General features: G+C 40.7%; 1 protein-coding gene across 6 annotated transcripts in view; it reads left to right on the plus strand.

Moving 5' to 3' along the window:
* The window catches only part of LOC122720037 (neuropilin and tolloid-like protein 2), a 75,724-nt gene extending 69,644 nt beyond the window's left edge, over positions 1-6,080 (plus strand). For 4 of the 6 annotated variants that reach the window (XM_043946441.1, XM_043946443.1, XM_043946445.1 and 1 more), the window contains 2 exons: positions 1,054-1,191; positions 2,535-6,079. In XM_043946441.1, the coding sequence (XP_043802376.1) occupies positions 1,054-1,191; positions 2,535-3,521 (1,125 nt within the window). In that variant the 3' untranslated portion in view covers positions 3,522-6,079. Of the gene's footprint in view, positions 1-1,053; positions 1,192-2,534 lie in introns of all 6 variants that reach the window. The other 2 variants (XM_043946444.1, XM_043946446.1) reach the window with 1 other exon arrangement.
* The last annotated feature ends 11,882 nt before the right edge of the window (positions 6,081-17,962 follow it).

Raw genomic sequence — 17,962 nt, forward strand, 5'->3', positions numbered from 1 at the left:
ACCCGTTCAAAATGTATTTTTGCACGGACTTTCACAAACACGCGAAACGCCCGTTCAAGTGTGCTCGCCCATATAAGCATAACAATAAACCTCTCGAGCTTACGGAAGCAGAAAGAGGCATTTCCAACCCCTCGACCAGAGCTTCGCGTTCTCCCCTTGGCCATCCCTTCCGTTCCTTTTTTTCCCCCTTTACTCGCGCCACCACCACCAACACCAGGTTCAAAGTTTTCCCGAGAAATGTTAGCATCTAATGCACGTGCAAATCTCATTCGTAGGAAAAAATGCTTTTCATCCGGTGGAAACCAGGATAATTCGGTCTAATTTCGTTAACGTTCGAAACGTGCTCTTCTTGTACGCGCATTCTACTCGCATTATCCTTATCCCGGTTGATACATCAACGTTCCAAAGATTCCAAGATGCGCGAAATGAAAATCAGGAAATGTTGACCGATCAATGTTGATCGCCATGTGTTATATTCGAAGCAATCAACCGTTGATCCCGGCCAGCTTGTAAAGTTCTGGTTAATATTAAAGAATATCGGGCGGATTTTTATCCTTTATTATCTTTCTACCCAAAGCGCTTCGATACATTCTTTCCCGTAAAAAGTAGTACCGTGACCATATTTCTTTTCCCTTTTCTTTTTTTTTTTTTTTTTTTCTTTAATACACGTTCGTAAAAGTTACGGAACAAACGAGAGGATTTGAAAATTAAGCCTTTGGCGAAATATGTTCGCCCATATCCGCTAAATTCCTACCATTTATTATACTTGGGATGACAACAATGCAACAACAATAGAGATAAGACGAAAACAAAAAGAAAACGATAATCATGCTCCTGGGCGTTGGACGATATTTCCACAAGGGCGCGCGATAACGAGAATTTCATGCTTGCGCTTTAATCTATGCACTCACAGGGAGGCGTATCATCGCGGTGGAAATTTTGGCATGGTATGGAATCGAGAAGATACGATACACAGGGTATTTAACGCCGTGCGATCGAGAGATCGTTACGTAATTAATCACGAATTATTTTACCTCATTTTCTGCTTCACAGAAGAAGAAATCGCGGCTGATCGATTCCCAGCATATCGTTATAATCCTGATCGTTTTCTCGTTGATCATGTTCGGCATGAGTTTCGCCTTCGTTTTCAACTGCGTGCGGAAATTGATCCGGGACCATCGAATCATCCAAGTAAGTAGATCTTTCGTATTTTATCCCGCTTTGCGATCTGTAAAAGAAAAAAAAATCGAACAACGTTAAAAGTAAGGAACGTATAAAAATATAGGTAGGATATTTCATTCAGACGACGATACATTTTAATTCTAGTAGTGTTAATAACATTTGTAATAAACGCATGAATTTATATGTGTATAATTACATAAATGTGTATGTGTAATGGCTTGAAAATTTCGAGGGATCTCAAAATATTGTGTACAATATCGTGGAAAAACATATCGACAAATCATGAAAGACTAGAACTTCTTTGTGTATTACATAAAATTCACTCTTGTTTCACGTTCCCAGAATTTCAATTACTTTTCGAACAATGGTGAAATTTCGATTCGGTCCACGATTCGTACTTGTCACGTACAATCATACGTGTCTAACATTCACGCAACGCGGAAAAAGGATTGATACGGTACAATTTGAAATAAGTCCATGGTTCGTTTCATCTATTCACGAAGGAACGGAGAAGATTAAAAGGTTGAATCACAAAAGATGGGATATATATATATATACATACATATATTAACGAAAATTAATTTTGAACAGATATTCAATTTAACAATGGCGGCAATGTTTAAAAATTATTAACATATCCTGTGATATTTCAATCGTAACATTTTATTTAATTAGAGTTATGAAATATTTCGCTTCCAAATACGATTCTTCATTTATTTCAACGAGAGAACTAAATATTCCTGTACTATATCCCTCGCGGTAAAACGATACTATTGTTTGATTATCTCTGGAATTACGTTATCTGTAATATAAATTTAATAAGATAACCAGACGCAGGCAGGCTTTATTTTGTTTAAAAAAAAAAAAAAAATTGACGAAAAAAAAACATTTAGTAATGAAACCGACGGTTTCTATAAAATATTAACAGAATAATGAATGTTTTGCAATTTTAATCCTGTAAATCAAAAATGATGTACAACGTGTATTATATTCGTTCAAAGTCAATAGCCGCTGCGTCATTTGCAAAGCTTTTTAAAATTGAAATGAAGAGTGATTTAAATAACGTGTAACGAAATACAATATTCAAAAAATGGATAATGTTTTATATTTTATAAAACAAATAGTTTATTGCAACGCGTGTCCACAATTATTAATCAAATAACCGATGATGGTTGAAGATAATGTAATTTATAAATGTCCGGGAAAGAGATGGTGCGCGGTTTAAAAAAAAAAACGATAACGCGCATGGCAACCGCGAAGTTAACAGAGAGCGGCAACTTTTAACGACTCTGCGCTATTTATTCTTCGATATTTGCCCGACTAATTGAAAGAATTCGTTTTTCTGTGTCCAGGAGCACATCAGACAGTCGAGAGAAAATCGATTGGACGAACTCGGCCGTAAGGCAACACCCTGCCCGATCTCGTCCTCGAGAACAGACATCAGGGATCGAGTGAGCGACTCGCCGAGTCTGGAAGTGATCCCGAGCAAGGAACTTTTGCCGCCCACTACTTTAATAGCGCAAGATTACACGAAAGATCTCGTACTTGAAATGGCGTACAATACGAGAGATATGCACGACATACACCAGAGCAACAACGTGAGCAACGCGACGCAGGAACGTTTGCAAGAATCGAGCGACGAGCCAGAGATGCGAGACAATTCTTGTCAGACGCGAGAAAGCCTCTTCGAGACGCGAATCCCCGACAACGTGATGGGATTCACGACATTCGGTGTCCGCGGACCTAGCTCGCAAAACGGGACCAATCATCTTCACTATCACCGTCATCATCATCTTCATCACCAAAGCCCGCCGCAATCGCGTCAAAGCTCTCAGCCTTCCCAGCAATCTTCCGAGCACAGCTCTCAACAGCAATGCTCGGGTTGTAGCCCAGCATCGAGGGGTCGGGACGGCAGCATGGGTATTTGTCCGAAACACAACCCAATCCCCGCACCGCCTGGCTGGTCTACCCACGAGTCCGGCGGTTATTCATTGCCTCCGCATCAAGGATCCGTTTATCCCGAACCTCCGGATTACCCGTCGTACCAGAGGTTTCAAAGCCCGAAACCAAGTAGGGAAAACAGCGTCTATCGTCAATCGCCGAAATTATTGAGGCAAGGAACGATCGGGTCGGGGGAGAGGTACGGCAGTTCTATCTACGGATCCGGGCATGGATCTAGTAACGCGTCGAGCACTCAACACACCGGTACGCCGAAATGCCCCGAGCAAACGACACCCGATCCTAGGTACAGAGCGGAGGCGGTGATAGAGGTGGATCAGAGGCGACCTTTCAGCATAGAGAGCACAAAGAGCGCGCCGGATGTGATCGCAACGCACTGACGCCGGGGTCCTGGGGATTGGGAGCCCTACAAGAGACGCCATCCCCGTCAAACTGTCACTGATACTCAGTTGCCCGGTAGGAATGACGGAAGCAAGGTCACTGTAGCCACCCAAAGCTCCTTGGACGACGACGCTTCGACCAGTTCCACGATGGAGGCCAACTCGTCCTCCTGATCCACGCATATTGGCGCGATCGATCGGCCTGATCAACTGGAGCGTGCAGATACGGACGGTATTAGTTCGTCCTTAGACAAATCTACTCAGCACGTAATTCAGGATTCCGAGACATCGAGATTGTACGCAGGGGCGCAAAGTGATCTTCCGTTAGCGAGATCGGTGGAAATCGACGGAACAAAAGAACCAAAGACTTGTTTGGGCAGTACCATTGGTGAAATAAGCGATGTATCCGTTTCGGAATCTATCGGGAGAAATACGGGAACATTTCGAAGTGATATCGAGATCGTACAGTCAATTGGACGCGATTCGATGCGGTCAAAAGAGAATTTTCCAGTTTCGAAGGTATCGTCGGTCCGACTGGCTTTAAAATTGAACGATCTCCCGATTCTGAGGCCCCCGGAGGCCTTCAGGGCTCCAATCTTCCGCTGCAAAACGCCGACCCTAGCGTGGCAGCATTGCGATTGCCCATCGCATTCCCACTTGCCACCGCGAAGATCCTCCGTGATCTGGAGTGCCTTGAAACACTACAGTCAGGAGCCCTTCTATAGAACTTGGCCTAACAGAACCGCCAGAAGGTTCATTCGACCATCGAGGAGGACCGTGGGCACTCAAAGTTCATTGGATGGCTCGCGATCGTCCCTTAGCGCTATTCGTTGCGTGGTCAGATCGATCGATATGACCGAAAGTTCGATGGATCTCGAGATAGGCGCCACGATACCTTTCTAGTGTTTATTTTTCATCCGAGAGGATTTTCTTCCTGTGTTGAATCGATTGGATTACGGACCAAAGAGTTTTCAAACGAGAACGCAATACTATCTCTATTATTGTTGATGTTACGATACAGAACGCTTAGAATCGTTTCTTGTTATTCGGAACGCTATTTTGCTAATCAGTGTGTTAGATTGCGAATTATGGTTATAATTACACGGCTTTCGCTATTGCTATATCTGTATATTCTTTTTAACGCAAACAACACGTATCATATCGCGTCGAAAACATATTAGCGAAATATACGTCGCGTCCTTTGTTTTTCACGAACATTCGTTTCCCGCCATTTTGTATATTCGCAATATCTTAACGGTCGTTAATCAAAGAGAAGGACTTACCATAATTTTCACTGCATTCTCTTCAATTACACGATACGTTGATACGTTGATACGTTGAACAACTAAAATACACTTTGCAAAATACAATTTGTGATCTAACACTCGTATTTGTTGAATAAATACAATGATTTTCGCGCGAATAGAATCGAGCCGAACAGAATGTAAACATATCGAGACCGAGACACATTTCGTACTGACGATAGTTATATCTGGATGTGTGCAGATGGCGTTTCGCGGCGATCATCTAGTTTTAATCGAAATACTTTGAGGTGATCACGTAGTGTTTACACAGTTGAGTAAAACTCGAAGTGAAGTGATAGAAAATTTATTGTGAAAAGCTGCAAGCGGTTATAAAAAGTTATCTCGGGCAACGAGTAAGTAGATTTCTGATTAAAATATGTCAACTCGCCTAATGAACATTGATATGTTGAACAAGTTGAACATAGCCTAACCCTTTTTTATACACGGTATCGATTTCGCGATTCGAAAAAACGTATGGATATGATACTACAATAGGCAAACTATTTTTTCACGGTATTTCCACTAATAGTCGAGCATGAGGCATAGTTATTCGTATCCGATTGAAAAAAGAATCGAAAGAATGCATTTATGAATCGATAACGTGTTACAGCTCGAATATGTCCGAAACGAATCGATCGATATCGACTACATCAATCGTCGTGTTCCTTGAGCGAGTGAAAAAAATTTGTTTGCCAATTTTTGTAAAAATTTCAAAATGACGAATAACCTAATTCTCTAGTCTCAGGATCATTAATTTCAGAATCACGTTCTAAAGAATTTATCTTTGTACGATAATATATTCGACATTTTTTTAGAAAATGTAATCGTGCACGCACGTTTCATTGACAATCGACTCGTTGCTTTCAGTTGTATGCCATTCGTCGATCGATCGATTGATTGAAAGAGAAATACAGGCTTTCGTGAAAAATTGGAATTTCGAGAGAAGCGTGCACCAAACATCTAGTAACAAGGTAAATAATTAAATTAGTCAATTAAATATTAAACAATCGAGCGAGGAAGAGAATAGGATTAATGTGAAACGAAAATGAACGAAAGAGATAGAACCAAAAGCGTGTTGACTGTAAACGTTGTATGCAGATATATTGTGAAGCTGTCAGGAATTTAGCGATTAGTAATCGACAAATTTTCGCTTCTGTACAGATTACGTATTAACGTTCATCGTTTAGGACAGAATGTACAGAGTGTACACATTTGTATATAAACGACACATGATCGTCTGTCCAAATGATACGTCAGACGAATAATAAATATAGTACTTTTAAAATAATCTTTATAATTGATCTAACCTCATCGTAATTACAATTTATAGAGATCCAATTTTCCTTTCCAATTTTTCATTGTAACATTTATTACAAAAATTTCTTCAAAATTTTTAAGATACTTTTAATAAAGGTAAGTTCGTATTATAATTGGCAACTTTAAAAAGTCATATTTTTTTCGAAAGAATGTTTTAAATTGCCAAATTATTCAAAATATCATTTTATTTTAAACGTAATAAATTCGACATTAGATTCTGAAACGTCATACGCATTTTCTATATTTTTTCTTCAATCGATGCTAATGTTTTAATCGAATTTATCTCGAGAATGATAAAATTTTAACAAAAGTATTGACCATTTTATTCGTTTTATTCGTTTAACATTATTAACTTTCTCAACACCTCGGGCGTTTCGATCCTTAATGCAAACTGCTTCTTCCGTATAGCTTTTAATTAGCTTTAAATGATTTACAAATCGTTGTAAAAAATTATTTAATAATTAGCTATCCTTTTATTTTCAATTACTCGCTCTTTATCTTTTTAAAATACATCGCGTAGGTAGGATAAGTGGGAATTATCGTAACGGATGGAAATTACTTTACGTGTAAAATATATAACCGACACCAAAAGAGTTAATAGTTCGCAGACTTTGCGCAAGAAAGCATAGCGTTAAACGATAAAGAGAATCTCTTAGACTTACTGCTTCTTTAATGGAAATCTAATCGTTTGGCGAAGGTAGTTAAAAAAAACTAAATAATGAAGACAAATGAGGTTAAATCGCGGCAAAACATTAACTGCGTTGATTCATTGCATCCTAACGTACATATTCATATAATATGTGCGCACACGAGCGATATACTATACATACTATCCATCTATGTGGTCATACGTAGTACCGTGCTCAGTCACCTTTATCTCTTCCGCATAATTTGTAATTTATGTATGCGCTCGGGTCCCTAGTATACACGTTGATCTGGGAGACCACATGACGACAATGATACATTATTTCACGGCAATTCTTCGCATCTCGCCTTACTCGATAAAATTTCGAAGAAATTTGAATTCCAGATTCGCGTTTACGGAATTCTAGCAGAAAGGGGCAATTCGCGTTGATCTTCGTTACTTGTTGAAATTTTTCACCGTATTTTGTTTCGAAGAAAGTTTTTATTCGATTATTCTCGCATTTAAATGGAATAAGAGAAACAGACAATCAAATAGTTTGCTGCAATTTAAATTATCGGATTTTAAGTAATCGATTACCTAAAACGGGATAATTACCGTTCGTGCGCCACTGTTCGCATTAAATTTTCATTGCAAAGTACACGCAACCGAGGGAAGGGGGAAACTAGCGAGTGGACACAAAAATACAGCAGAAACAAAGAACGGCAACTTGCATTAAACTTACGTACAAAATCTTTAATAATGTCGAGAGTTGTAAAAGAAAAAAAATGACGTTTAAATTTTTATATTCGAAGGATAGAGTTTTGCTGCCGCGAAAGTATTACGGTTTTTAGTCACGTTTAAAACTTTGAACTTTTTACGATAGTTTCTCTCCATGAAAAATATAAATAAGGATAAATACATGTGTATATCTCTGGTGGTTTTTTGCTATATCCGCATTATCCGTAAGAAAAGTGGCAAATAGGAAACTCATGATGCGGCATGCTATTACCCTTAGTCTCCTTGCGTGTTTAAATTTCATTTGTGCGTACGAATATCTCTAGTAGTTTAACTAACTTTGCCACGGTATTGTTACGGGATAGTTGCTGTTAACTCTAATTCGCAATACCTTCTCTCATCTCGATTTTCAACTAAATTCCATCTAATTCTCGTATTTACTGATTACGAGTTAATCTTTTTACGCACTTGTATTATTCTTTCTATTATCTGTGGTAATGCCTCGCAATAACATTTGCAATTTGATTATTAAATTCAATGTAAATAATACAATGCATTAACAATATCTTATTACTCTATTTATTTAAAATATCGATTAATAGGATGTTTATACATGCACTATGTAATGATGACTCTTAATACCAAAGGTTACTTATAAATATTTGGTTATAAAATAAACATAAATATTAATAACGCGAATAATAACGAGTTCCATAAAAATCGTCGTTTCAAACATCAATCTTCAAATCCCGAGTTAATTTTAATTTAATAGCTACGAGATATAATCTAAATTTTGAACACAGTGTACACGTCCCCTCCCAATAATCCATATGTAATTAAACTCGCGTATTCCGATCAAATTATTCATTACTCATAAACGAGTAGGAAATTTCAACGTTATCATACGCACGAATATTCGACTGGTCGTTTGACAAGAACAATAACGGACAAAGTTCGAACATTGATTTCCATCCACATGACTTTTCAATTTGTTCGCGATACCGAATTCCGTTATACCATAATTCCGCGATATCAAGATGGCTTAATCCGATTAGAGACCTTTTAGAGACGAAGATCAACCTGTTACCCGATTCACCCAAGCCTGTAATCTTTCGTCACTCGATAAATCACCTGAAAAATGAAAGATGTCAAAGAGATGATAAAGATGAGAGATACAACCTCGATACGAATCAACCGCGAGTTGTCTGAAAGAATAAAACGGATAAAAAGAGATAAAAGTTTCTTACCGAATGTAACGGATATACATTCTTTCCATTTCCTCTCTTTTTTGCCCTCTTCCTTTTCTATTATCAGTCATTTCCGTTCCTTGATGCGACAAGTATTTATCGAGAACGATTACGGATTGGCTTTCGGCCAACGTGTGTATCCCCTCCCACGATCTCATCCGATCCGTTTCGTACCATCGAATCGATGAGAAATCAACTATGAGAATGCACAACTCGAAAGAATCCATCCAGATGGCCGACTCTTCCATATGAGTTCCACGTTTCCGCTAAATGTTTCGCCATATTAAGAAATCTCGATGAATGAAACGAGCCAAGATAGAGAACTTTTATTCTTGAAAGGCGATCGGGCATTGGTACATGTTACGTTTCAACCGGTAAACGAAACGAGCAAAAGGAAATAGAGAAGGAACGGGAGAAACAAGCCTCTACTTTCTACTTTCCATCTGTATTTATCGAGACGCCCGTGGCTTACACGGCCGAATCGAAGTCGAAAGTTTTACGCTCATTGAAAGATCGTGTGCCTTTATGACGCCGCCTCGTAAAATAAGCATTTCGAGAGCGGAAAAAGGATCTTTTCTATATATATATATATAAAACTATCGGGCTAGAAGTAGAAAAGAAAAGGAATCAGGTTTATATAGAAGAGCGAGCGCTGTTCGAACAGCAGACGTCGCGGTAAATACATATACGGTTCACACAGGAATCGAGGGTAGATTCGCCTCTCTTTCCCAGCTATCGTACCAGGGAAAGATCTATGTTTTTGCCGAGCCACACGGCAAGATAAATTTCCCTTTCCTTTTCACCGCGCTGTTTAGCTTACGAAGAGGAAGCTACCTTCGGCCTTCCTAACCGTTCTCTCGAGAAAAATTCTCGAGAGGCGCGATCGTATTCGATGACACGATACAAAATCCAGGCCGTGTTGTCGCGTCTTTTTAAAATGTATTACACGGCGCGGCTGTTCCAACGCCGCCGTTCTGTTTCCACGGCGACAAAAAACGGCGATCATCGGCTCTCGAAGATTAATGTTTTCGCCGAAGAAAGATTTCGCGATGTAACGATCGTGGTAAATTTATTCGAAGAGCGAGAAATAAAAAAGAAAAAAAAAAAAAAAAGAAAGAAAAGAAAAGACAAGGTAGTTTGCTCCGCGCGGGTAAGTTGATCGAGAAAGAATTTGCCACGAGAAGAATTACTCATTGCTTTCGGGAAGGAAAGGGAAAGAAAAAGAGAAGGAAAAAGAAATTTACGCTTATTGGAGGATCACGATTTCATGACGCTGCGACGTCTCGCGCGGATTGATATACGACCACTAAAAGGACTTTTAGAACGCGTGGTGCCAACTTCGTGGTGGCAAGAATGCCTATTGGAAAATTGCACTCCTCGTCGCGGACGAGTTTGGTGGCCCATTATTCCTTGAAGGGTAGTATATTTTCTAACGTCTCGTAGGGTATAAATACACCTTAATGGCCGTGTCCTCGGAGGCGCGATCGACCTACTTATTTCGCCCGGCGGACCGACGAAAATTGGACAATACGTTTTATCGCCCTCCCTCTTCTTCTCTTCGTAAATATTCGTCTTGAACGAGCTTTTAAACAAGCGCACCAAACTGGAACACAAAAGCTTTTAAACAATCGCTCCTCGGCCAATTACTATTAGATAAATCAACCATTGAATTGTAAGATATTGATAGCATTGTCGATTATACATTTAAAGCTTAATGTTCGAAACGTGTGTACGAATGTTTGATCCATTTACACATCCCCTCGATCATTTCCTCGTTACAACATCTCTTAACTCAATTACAATCTCATTACGATTTCATCCCCCAGTGAAATTAAAAAGCTTGTCGATACTTTAATTAACTATAATCCATATTAAAATCTGCTGAAACTTGGAATATACTTCGAATATGAGGGTACATAAATTATCCGCACTACCCGGAAGATGAATAAGTTTCTTAATTAATATATCTTCAATATCGAAAACTTTCTTGCAACCCCCTCCCCACTAAGCGCATCGATACGTCTTTTACCCCTTACAATAGTAAGTTAAAGATCCATCTATTTAAATCTATCGATTATTATTTTATGTCTCCTCCCCCTTTTCCTAATTTCTTTCCTCCCTCCTTTCCCGAGCGTGAAAATAAAGACCTCAATGGGTCTCAATTTGTGGTCTCAATTTTCCGGCCGATTTGTCACAGGATAAAGGTAGATCGATGTATTCCGCGAGATTCGTATTCGGTCCCGTGTAAACAACGTCGTTTCCCAGGGTTTGGGGAAAAGGGAGCGGAAGGAGGACGAGATTGAACGTTATCAAGGCCGGGGGAAGGGTGGAGGGGGGAAAATGAAGGAACAAAATCTCAGCTTCGCCGCGTGTTTGGCTTCCTGCATGCGCGCTACGAGATGGCCGCGGATCGCATCTGCATCGTTCGTTCCGCATCTGCGTCCGGCGGCGGCATACCGGCCTTGTAGACTCGTAATATCGGCGGAATCCGCGATTTATGCCCACCACCATCGGCTGCTGTCACTTTTAATAAAATGTAAATACGCGGGTCCGGGCGTATATCCTCGGAAACCGCATCGATTCGCATAATTTTATTCGGACGATAAATAGGAAACGGGATTATGACAGCCATTTTTATAACCCTTTCCCACCCTCCCCTTCTGCTATCATTTCCTCTCGATCTATCGTTGTATCGTATTGCTAATACAGCTCATTTTCGATGCGTTCGGGGAGGAGACGTCGATTCTCGCGTCCGTTTTTATCATCTCGCGTGACACGCGTAAATATACGAGCAGAGAGAATCGTACTTCGATCGTTCGAAGTTTATTGGAATTTTGTGAAATGAAATCGACGCACCCTCTCTCTTTTTCTCTCTGTGTCGGGGAAATTCGAAATTCATATTTCCCCGATATATTTTATTTATTCCAGCTTATTTTATTTTAGGGTTTTAAAAAAATTTTATTCGAACTCGTTTGACAAGATTAAAAAAAAAAAAAAAAAGGAAAAAAAAGGAAAAAAAAGAAAATTCGAGAGGAGAAATATATTTAGCGGCGTTAGATTTAACCGCGTGATTTTTCGCTTGATATTCTCTCGCGTAGTTTCTTCTACGTTTAAATTTAATCCCGTGCATTCCGCGCTATGTGCAATTTCTCGATTCTTCGAATCGAAACGAGACATTGAAACGAATCAGTAGGCACAATTTCCATTTACGAAGATTCGCAGATATTTCTTCGCTCTTTTTTTCTTTCTTTTCTTTTTTTTTTTTTTTCGATTTGAATTATGAATATCCAAAAGTCAGCGAAATTAAATGTGTTCCCAATGGATGGGTGGGAGGGAGAAGCGGCATAACAAATCGCGTAAGAGATGGTATCACAAAGGATTATTTTGGAAAATTGGGATTGGACAGCGTGATATTTGTTGGAAGGAAGGTCAGATGAATGGAAATTTAATTAACCCGGGTAAACGGGAAAATAAAGGGGACTAGACTGGCTAATTCGATCTGTCGAACTTAATACCTTTCCTTTCCTCACGAATCCGCTTCCCTTTTTCATCGAGTTATTCTCTTGCGGATTATCGTCTTTGCAAGGATCTGTTCGTTCGCGTAAAACCTATTGCCGTGTATTATTTCTTATTCAACGTCTCCCTCTCTCCCTCCCCCCCTTTTTCCTCCAGCACCGGTGAAATAAAATCATCCCTCCTTTTCCCTCGCTCTTTAAACCGCCCCACTTGCAATATCGATCGTGCCCCTGACTTTCCCACACTTTTAACACGCGAAAGGAATTGTATATCGACATTGAAACGTTGCGGGATCGACATCTGCTATCCAAATTTCACGGTCTCCTAGAATCGAATTCGTGCCGTTGAATCGAAACGGTCGAGGCTAATTTTGCCCGTGGCTCGCTGGAGAAGCTTACGCAGGCCAGTGCTATATTTATACACGCTTTAGGTACGCCGATGTTTTCCGTATAAATTCCGCTGTCCTCTACCCACGTCGTGCCAGACGTCGTTTCGAATTAGAACTTCGGTTATGAAGTCCGTGAAATCCACTGAACAATCCGAGTACGCAACGCGATATTCCGGGATACGATCGTGTCTTGGATCACGTTTCCGCGGCGCGGCGTAACGTTCCCTCTTTTGTTCGAGACAACCACATTATGCGAGCTTGTTTTATCGTGCCGACTTTTCAACTCGGTTCAATTTGGTAACCGGAGAACACGATTCGAACAGAATCGTGGGCAAAATGTAATTCCTTCTAACTAACGAACGATGGTGAAACGAACGAATGATGAAATTCGCGAATGAATCGATTCGAATTAATCCGTAATAAATCCGTATTTCCGTCGACGGAGACAAATTTAATTCGGTGAAATCGTGCACGCGCCGACTAATTACCAAATTGATCACTGGCAATCCGTATTACTAACCGTGACTCCATCCTATAAATAAACATCGATGACGAAATCCCATTGACGATAGGAGGCGCGAAGAGCGAGCATTTTCATGGTCGAAACGAAGGAGGAGAAGGATAGCTAAGCTTGTCCGTCTAATTTCTATGCGAACCGCGAAATCAAGCCGATTCGAAATCAAGCCGAGCGAGGCTTGGAAGAGAATTTGATTACATTAACATTCGACGCGGTCGAGATTATATAGGATTATACAGGCGAGTCAAGTTTTATAAGCGGTCCGCGAGTTTCCAAGTTAGCGGCCGTTCGACGCGGAATAATAAACTGCGGGGAGGGGGAGGTGGAGGGGGAAGTTTGTCCTCGCTCGGTGATAGAATCGAGTCCTCCTCTTACAGCTGGTTTTACGATCGATTTTACCGAATCGGTAATAACTTGAAGCACCGTTTCGTATCCTCTTCTTTCGACGTAATCCGTCGAGTTCGAAATCGACGGCCGATTACTCGATCGCCATCTTCCCCGGCCAATATTCAATTAAGGTTTATGGGAAGGGATCAAGTCGCGAAACTTTAATCCCTGTCAAATGGCCGATGGATCGGACGAATTGCGCCTCGATATACCCGTATCAGACTCGGAATTACGTCGGCATAACGAGATACTTGGACTTGGAATTGTGCAATATATATGATATATATATATATATATTTTACTGGAGGCTCCAACGACTGTTTATTCCCTTGCTCGGTTCTTACTGTTCGCCGGTTGATAAACTTTATTATCGCTTCCCGTGGCGAACTCGACACCATAATGGAAAGAATCATAGACGGGAAAATTTTTGAAAGGAAATATGGTGGTCGGTTCCCTCATTCTTCTCACGGTTTGGAAAGCGCTCGTGCGAGAATTTCTCCTTTATCACCGCTATCACGGCTCCTTTATCTTCGTTACGTTATCGTAAAGTATGGTGTATTTAATACCTCTCGACTCGCTTTGAAGAGGATTTGAAATTTAAGTGGCATGCGATCGATCTTCTCTCGCCGAGAGTGAAAAGAACTCCGGCCGAGCTGTTCGAGGATGCATCTTTTCGTTAAACTTGCCTTTTTTCTTTTCTTTCTTTCTTTCTTTCTTTTTTTCTTTTTCCTTTTTTCTTTTGCTCTTTTGCTCTTTTGCCCATTCCACTCTTTTATCCGTGAGAACGTGCGCGTTGGTCGAGGTATTTAAACGATGACTCACGGATGAAAATTAACTTCTTGGCGAAATTACCGTTGCTCTCGAACGAATCGCGCTAATTAATGCGAGGATGGCCGTCTCCCGTTATAATTGAGATAATTAACTCGGTTAGAAGGCCGATAATGCGAATGCCAGATATTGTTAATTAATGACACTCCGCCGTATCGGATTTTTCCGCGTTAAAAAATCCCGAATGCCACTTGAGAAACACTCACTTTGTCCACCCGAACGCAACTGGCTAACGATTAATCTTTGTCCCGTGAACGCTCGCTCGTGGATTTGGAATTAAAACACGCGAGTGCAATTTAATCGCGCTTTGTTCCCGCGTATTCTTTCGAAATGCAATTGTGGAGAAATGCGAAAGCGCGAAACGTAAAAAAAAAAAAAAAAAGGCAAAAGAAATTAGAAAAAACGTGCATCATCGACATTTAAAAGGATTCGTGATAAATTTGCTTTTCTCATCGTCTCGTGTTTCTTTTTTTTTTTTTTTTTTTTTTTCACCCATTTCGTACACTTTCTCTCCGTAAAATTATTTACGCGTTCGGATCGAAAAGTTAAATGCTACAAGAGATACGAGAAAAAAGTACCTTCCTTTGAACTCTTCTCACTTCCTACTAAACTTTTCGCTAATTTGTAGAATCTTGTAAAATCTTTGCACGAATCGTATCTCTGATTTTTATCAAACATCATTTCTGTTCGCGCTCAATACATTATCGTGTCGACAAACTTTTCGAAACAGCAAAACAGCGGAACAATTTTCGTCCCAATTTTTATTATCCCCTACTCGAAAAGTTGGGATTATCGCTTGTCCAATTCGCGCGGAGATAGAAAGCGATTGCAGAGGATTACGTTTTGTATCGTCCGCACTCGCTTATTATGCGAACTTATTATCCAACCGTCTAACACGCAGCAAACGGCGTAGCCACGTGTCGAGTTGCATCGTTTGCTCGGCTTCCAGGTTGACTCGTTGAAATCGTAATATCCCCATACGGGGATATTACGGGAAATTCGGGATCGCGCTTCTCGATTCTGGAAGGAAATTCTGGATGGTCGACCGGGGAACGGAACAATGGCGAGGGAGAAGGATTGCAATCCCGCCCAAACAATTTCTCCACCATTGTGCAAACTGGACTGGAAAACAAATAATAGGCGGAGGATGAGGAGTGGATTAATTGATCCATTGGACAAGAAACAGTTGACAAGGAGGGACGAGACGAACGTCGGACTCGCTGACCCCGTGGATATTCGAGCGATTTAAACCGGATATCTCGATGTGCAAGCAGAACCTTATTACCCGTTATTGTGCGACCAATGGAAAAATGGAGCGCGCCGATAAAATTTACGTCGCGTTTATTTACACCGATTGTATTCCGCGCGAAAGAATTAAAGCGGGGGAGGGCACGCACCTGGGTTTTCGTTCGAATGGCCCCTATATATTCACTCGAAACGTCGAGTCTTATAAAATAGCCGTGACACAAGCGGATCGTTCGTTAAAGTATTAACCGTTCGGCTCGGACGTGCGTCGATACGTGGAAAACGGCAAACGAACAAAAATTGCTTGCGAATATAATGGATAGCAACGATCGAATTTTTCGTTTCGAAACTCGAAATCTCGATGCCAGAGCGCGAAACTAATAAAACGCCAATGTCCAATTGTTCGCGACACTCTTTTTTCTTCTCTCTCTCTCTCTCTCTCTCTCTCTCTCTCTCTCTCTCTCTCTCTCTCTCTCTCTCTCTCTCTCTCTAATGATAGACGCGCTCATTTTCATTCCGATCGAAAAAATAAATAACGAAAAGCATCGAGCACCGCTGATTCGACAGTTTCGAGCGCTCGAAATTACCGAAATGGCGAAATTACAACGATTGCGCCGTCACGTCATTGCTCAAGATTCGTTTTCTCCCCCTCCTGATGATTAAAAAAAAAAAAGAATAAAGCGGTCGCCCCTGGTGTTGCTTATTGACCCAAAGCGTTGATCAAAAGCGATGAATAAGCGGGGAGGGGAGGAAACGAGTACGGAAAGAACGATTCTTCCCCGACCTCGTGGAAATAAATAATGGCAGTAGGCCGAAAGGAAATCTATTGTTCGGCCGGAACGTGGACGAATTAATCACACTTTTAAGCTGGTTGCGGGAGGGTTCTACTACTCTCAAGGTTAATTCTGGTCGAGGCCGTAGCCTGATTACCAGTTAACGATGTTAAACGTCAACTATTATTTCGCCCATTATTCGCCCAACAATGCGCAACTTCCACTTATTCGCACTTCCTTCGAAATTTCTTCCAGTATTTTCCCCTCCCCCCCTCCTCGATTATTTTGTAATCAAAAGAGAGGGGAAAGAAAAGGAGAGAGAAAAAGAGAGGAAAATGGACCATCCGTACATTCTCAAGAAATAGTACTAAACATTATTCTCATCTCTGAACAAGATAATTCAACAGAGTTTTATCCTCCAAAGATAAATTCTTTCTAGGTAATCTTTCTCTATTTCCAACTTTTCGTTTCCTCTTCACTGGTCTTGTATAAGCAGCATACTTCAAATTAGGAGAGTTCAATTAGGAGAGTTTTGTTGATTCTCCTTTCTTATTTTTTCCTTTCTTTCTTCTTTCTTCTTCTTTTTTTTTTTTTTTTTTTTACGAATCTCGACTCTAAAAAGTGAACCGCAAATCGTACCGCTCGACATTCTTTAGAAAATTAAGCTTTATCGTAATTATCAACTACAACGGAGATAGCACCCTTTCTTCCAGAATGGCGCAACCGATGCTATTAAGGAACCTTTGCGAACCCGCCATTTTCTTCTCCCGTAATTATCCTATGAATTAGTCTCTCTCTCTCTCTCTCTCTCTCTCTCTCTCTCTCTCTCTCTCTCTCTCTCTCTTTCCATCTCCTAATTATATTCTACTAATTCTTCTCTCCATTCTTGATTTTATCTACGCGTCTAATAAAACGGATAAACGAACGAACGATTTTCTACCGCCATTTTCTCGTTTATTCAAACTCATGGTTATTTAAACCGGAAAATATTTCCAATACAAATTTCCCCTTTATCCAAAGGGAATATGATATACGATTTTGCTTAAAATTTACACATCTCGCCTTATCCTTTTATTTATTACATCGAAGGAAACAAGCAAACAAACCGAATCGATTATTCAATTAAATGCGAGCTCACCTCGATAAACGCGACTCCACCGTGTCGAAATCTATTATTTCGTCTCCCAATTTTCTTCTTCTTACGGTACGACAATAACGTTAATCACGAAGGAGAAAAAGCACAGACGAACATTCCCTCTCCCTTCTTTTCTTTTTCCTTTAAATCGACCTTGTCCACCGTTCTCAATGAAAGATCGTCGACCGCCGCGAGCGTGACCCGAAGCGGGATTCGAGTCGTCCGCAAACTCGCTCGTTATGGACGTTATTCCCGGGGGGGAAGCCGCGAATCCTCTGCCTCGTTTCGTCCCATCACCTCTTTCATCCCTGTGGGAGAAGCCAAAGGCAAGCGATGCGGTAGCCGCCGCGCTTTTCTATCCGTCCAAACACCCCCCTCCATCGTTCTCTCCGCCTTAACGGGTCGAGGAAAAAGAAGAAGACCA

The sequence above is a fragment of the Apis laboriosa genome, unplaced genomic scaffold, assembly GCF_014066325.1.
Source record: "Apis laboriosa isolate Shangri-la unplaced genomic scaffold, ASM1406632v1 scaffold9_cov152, whole genome shotgun sequence".
Lineage (NCBI taxonomy): Eukaryota > Metazoa > Arthropoda > Insecta > Hymenoptera > Apidae > Apis > Apis laboriosa.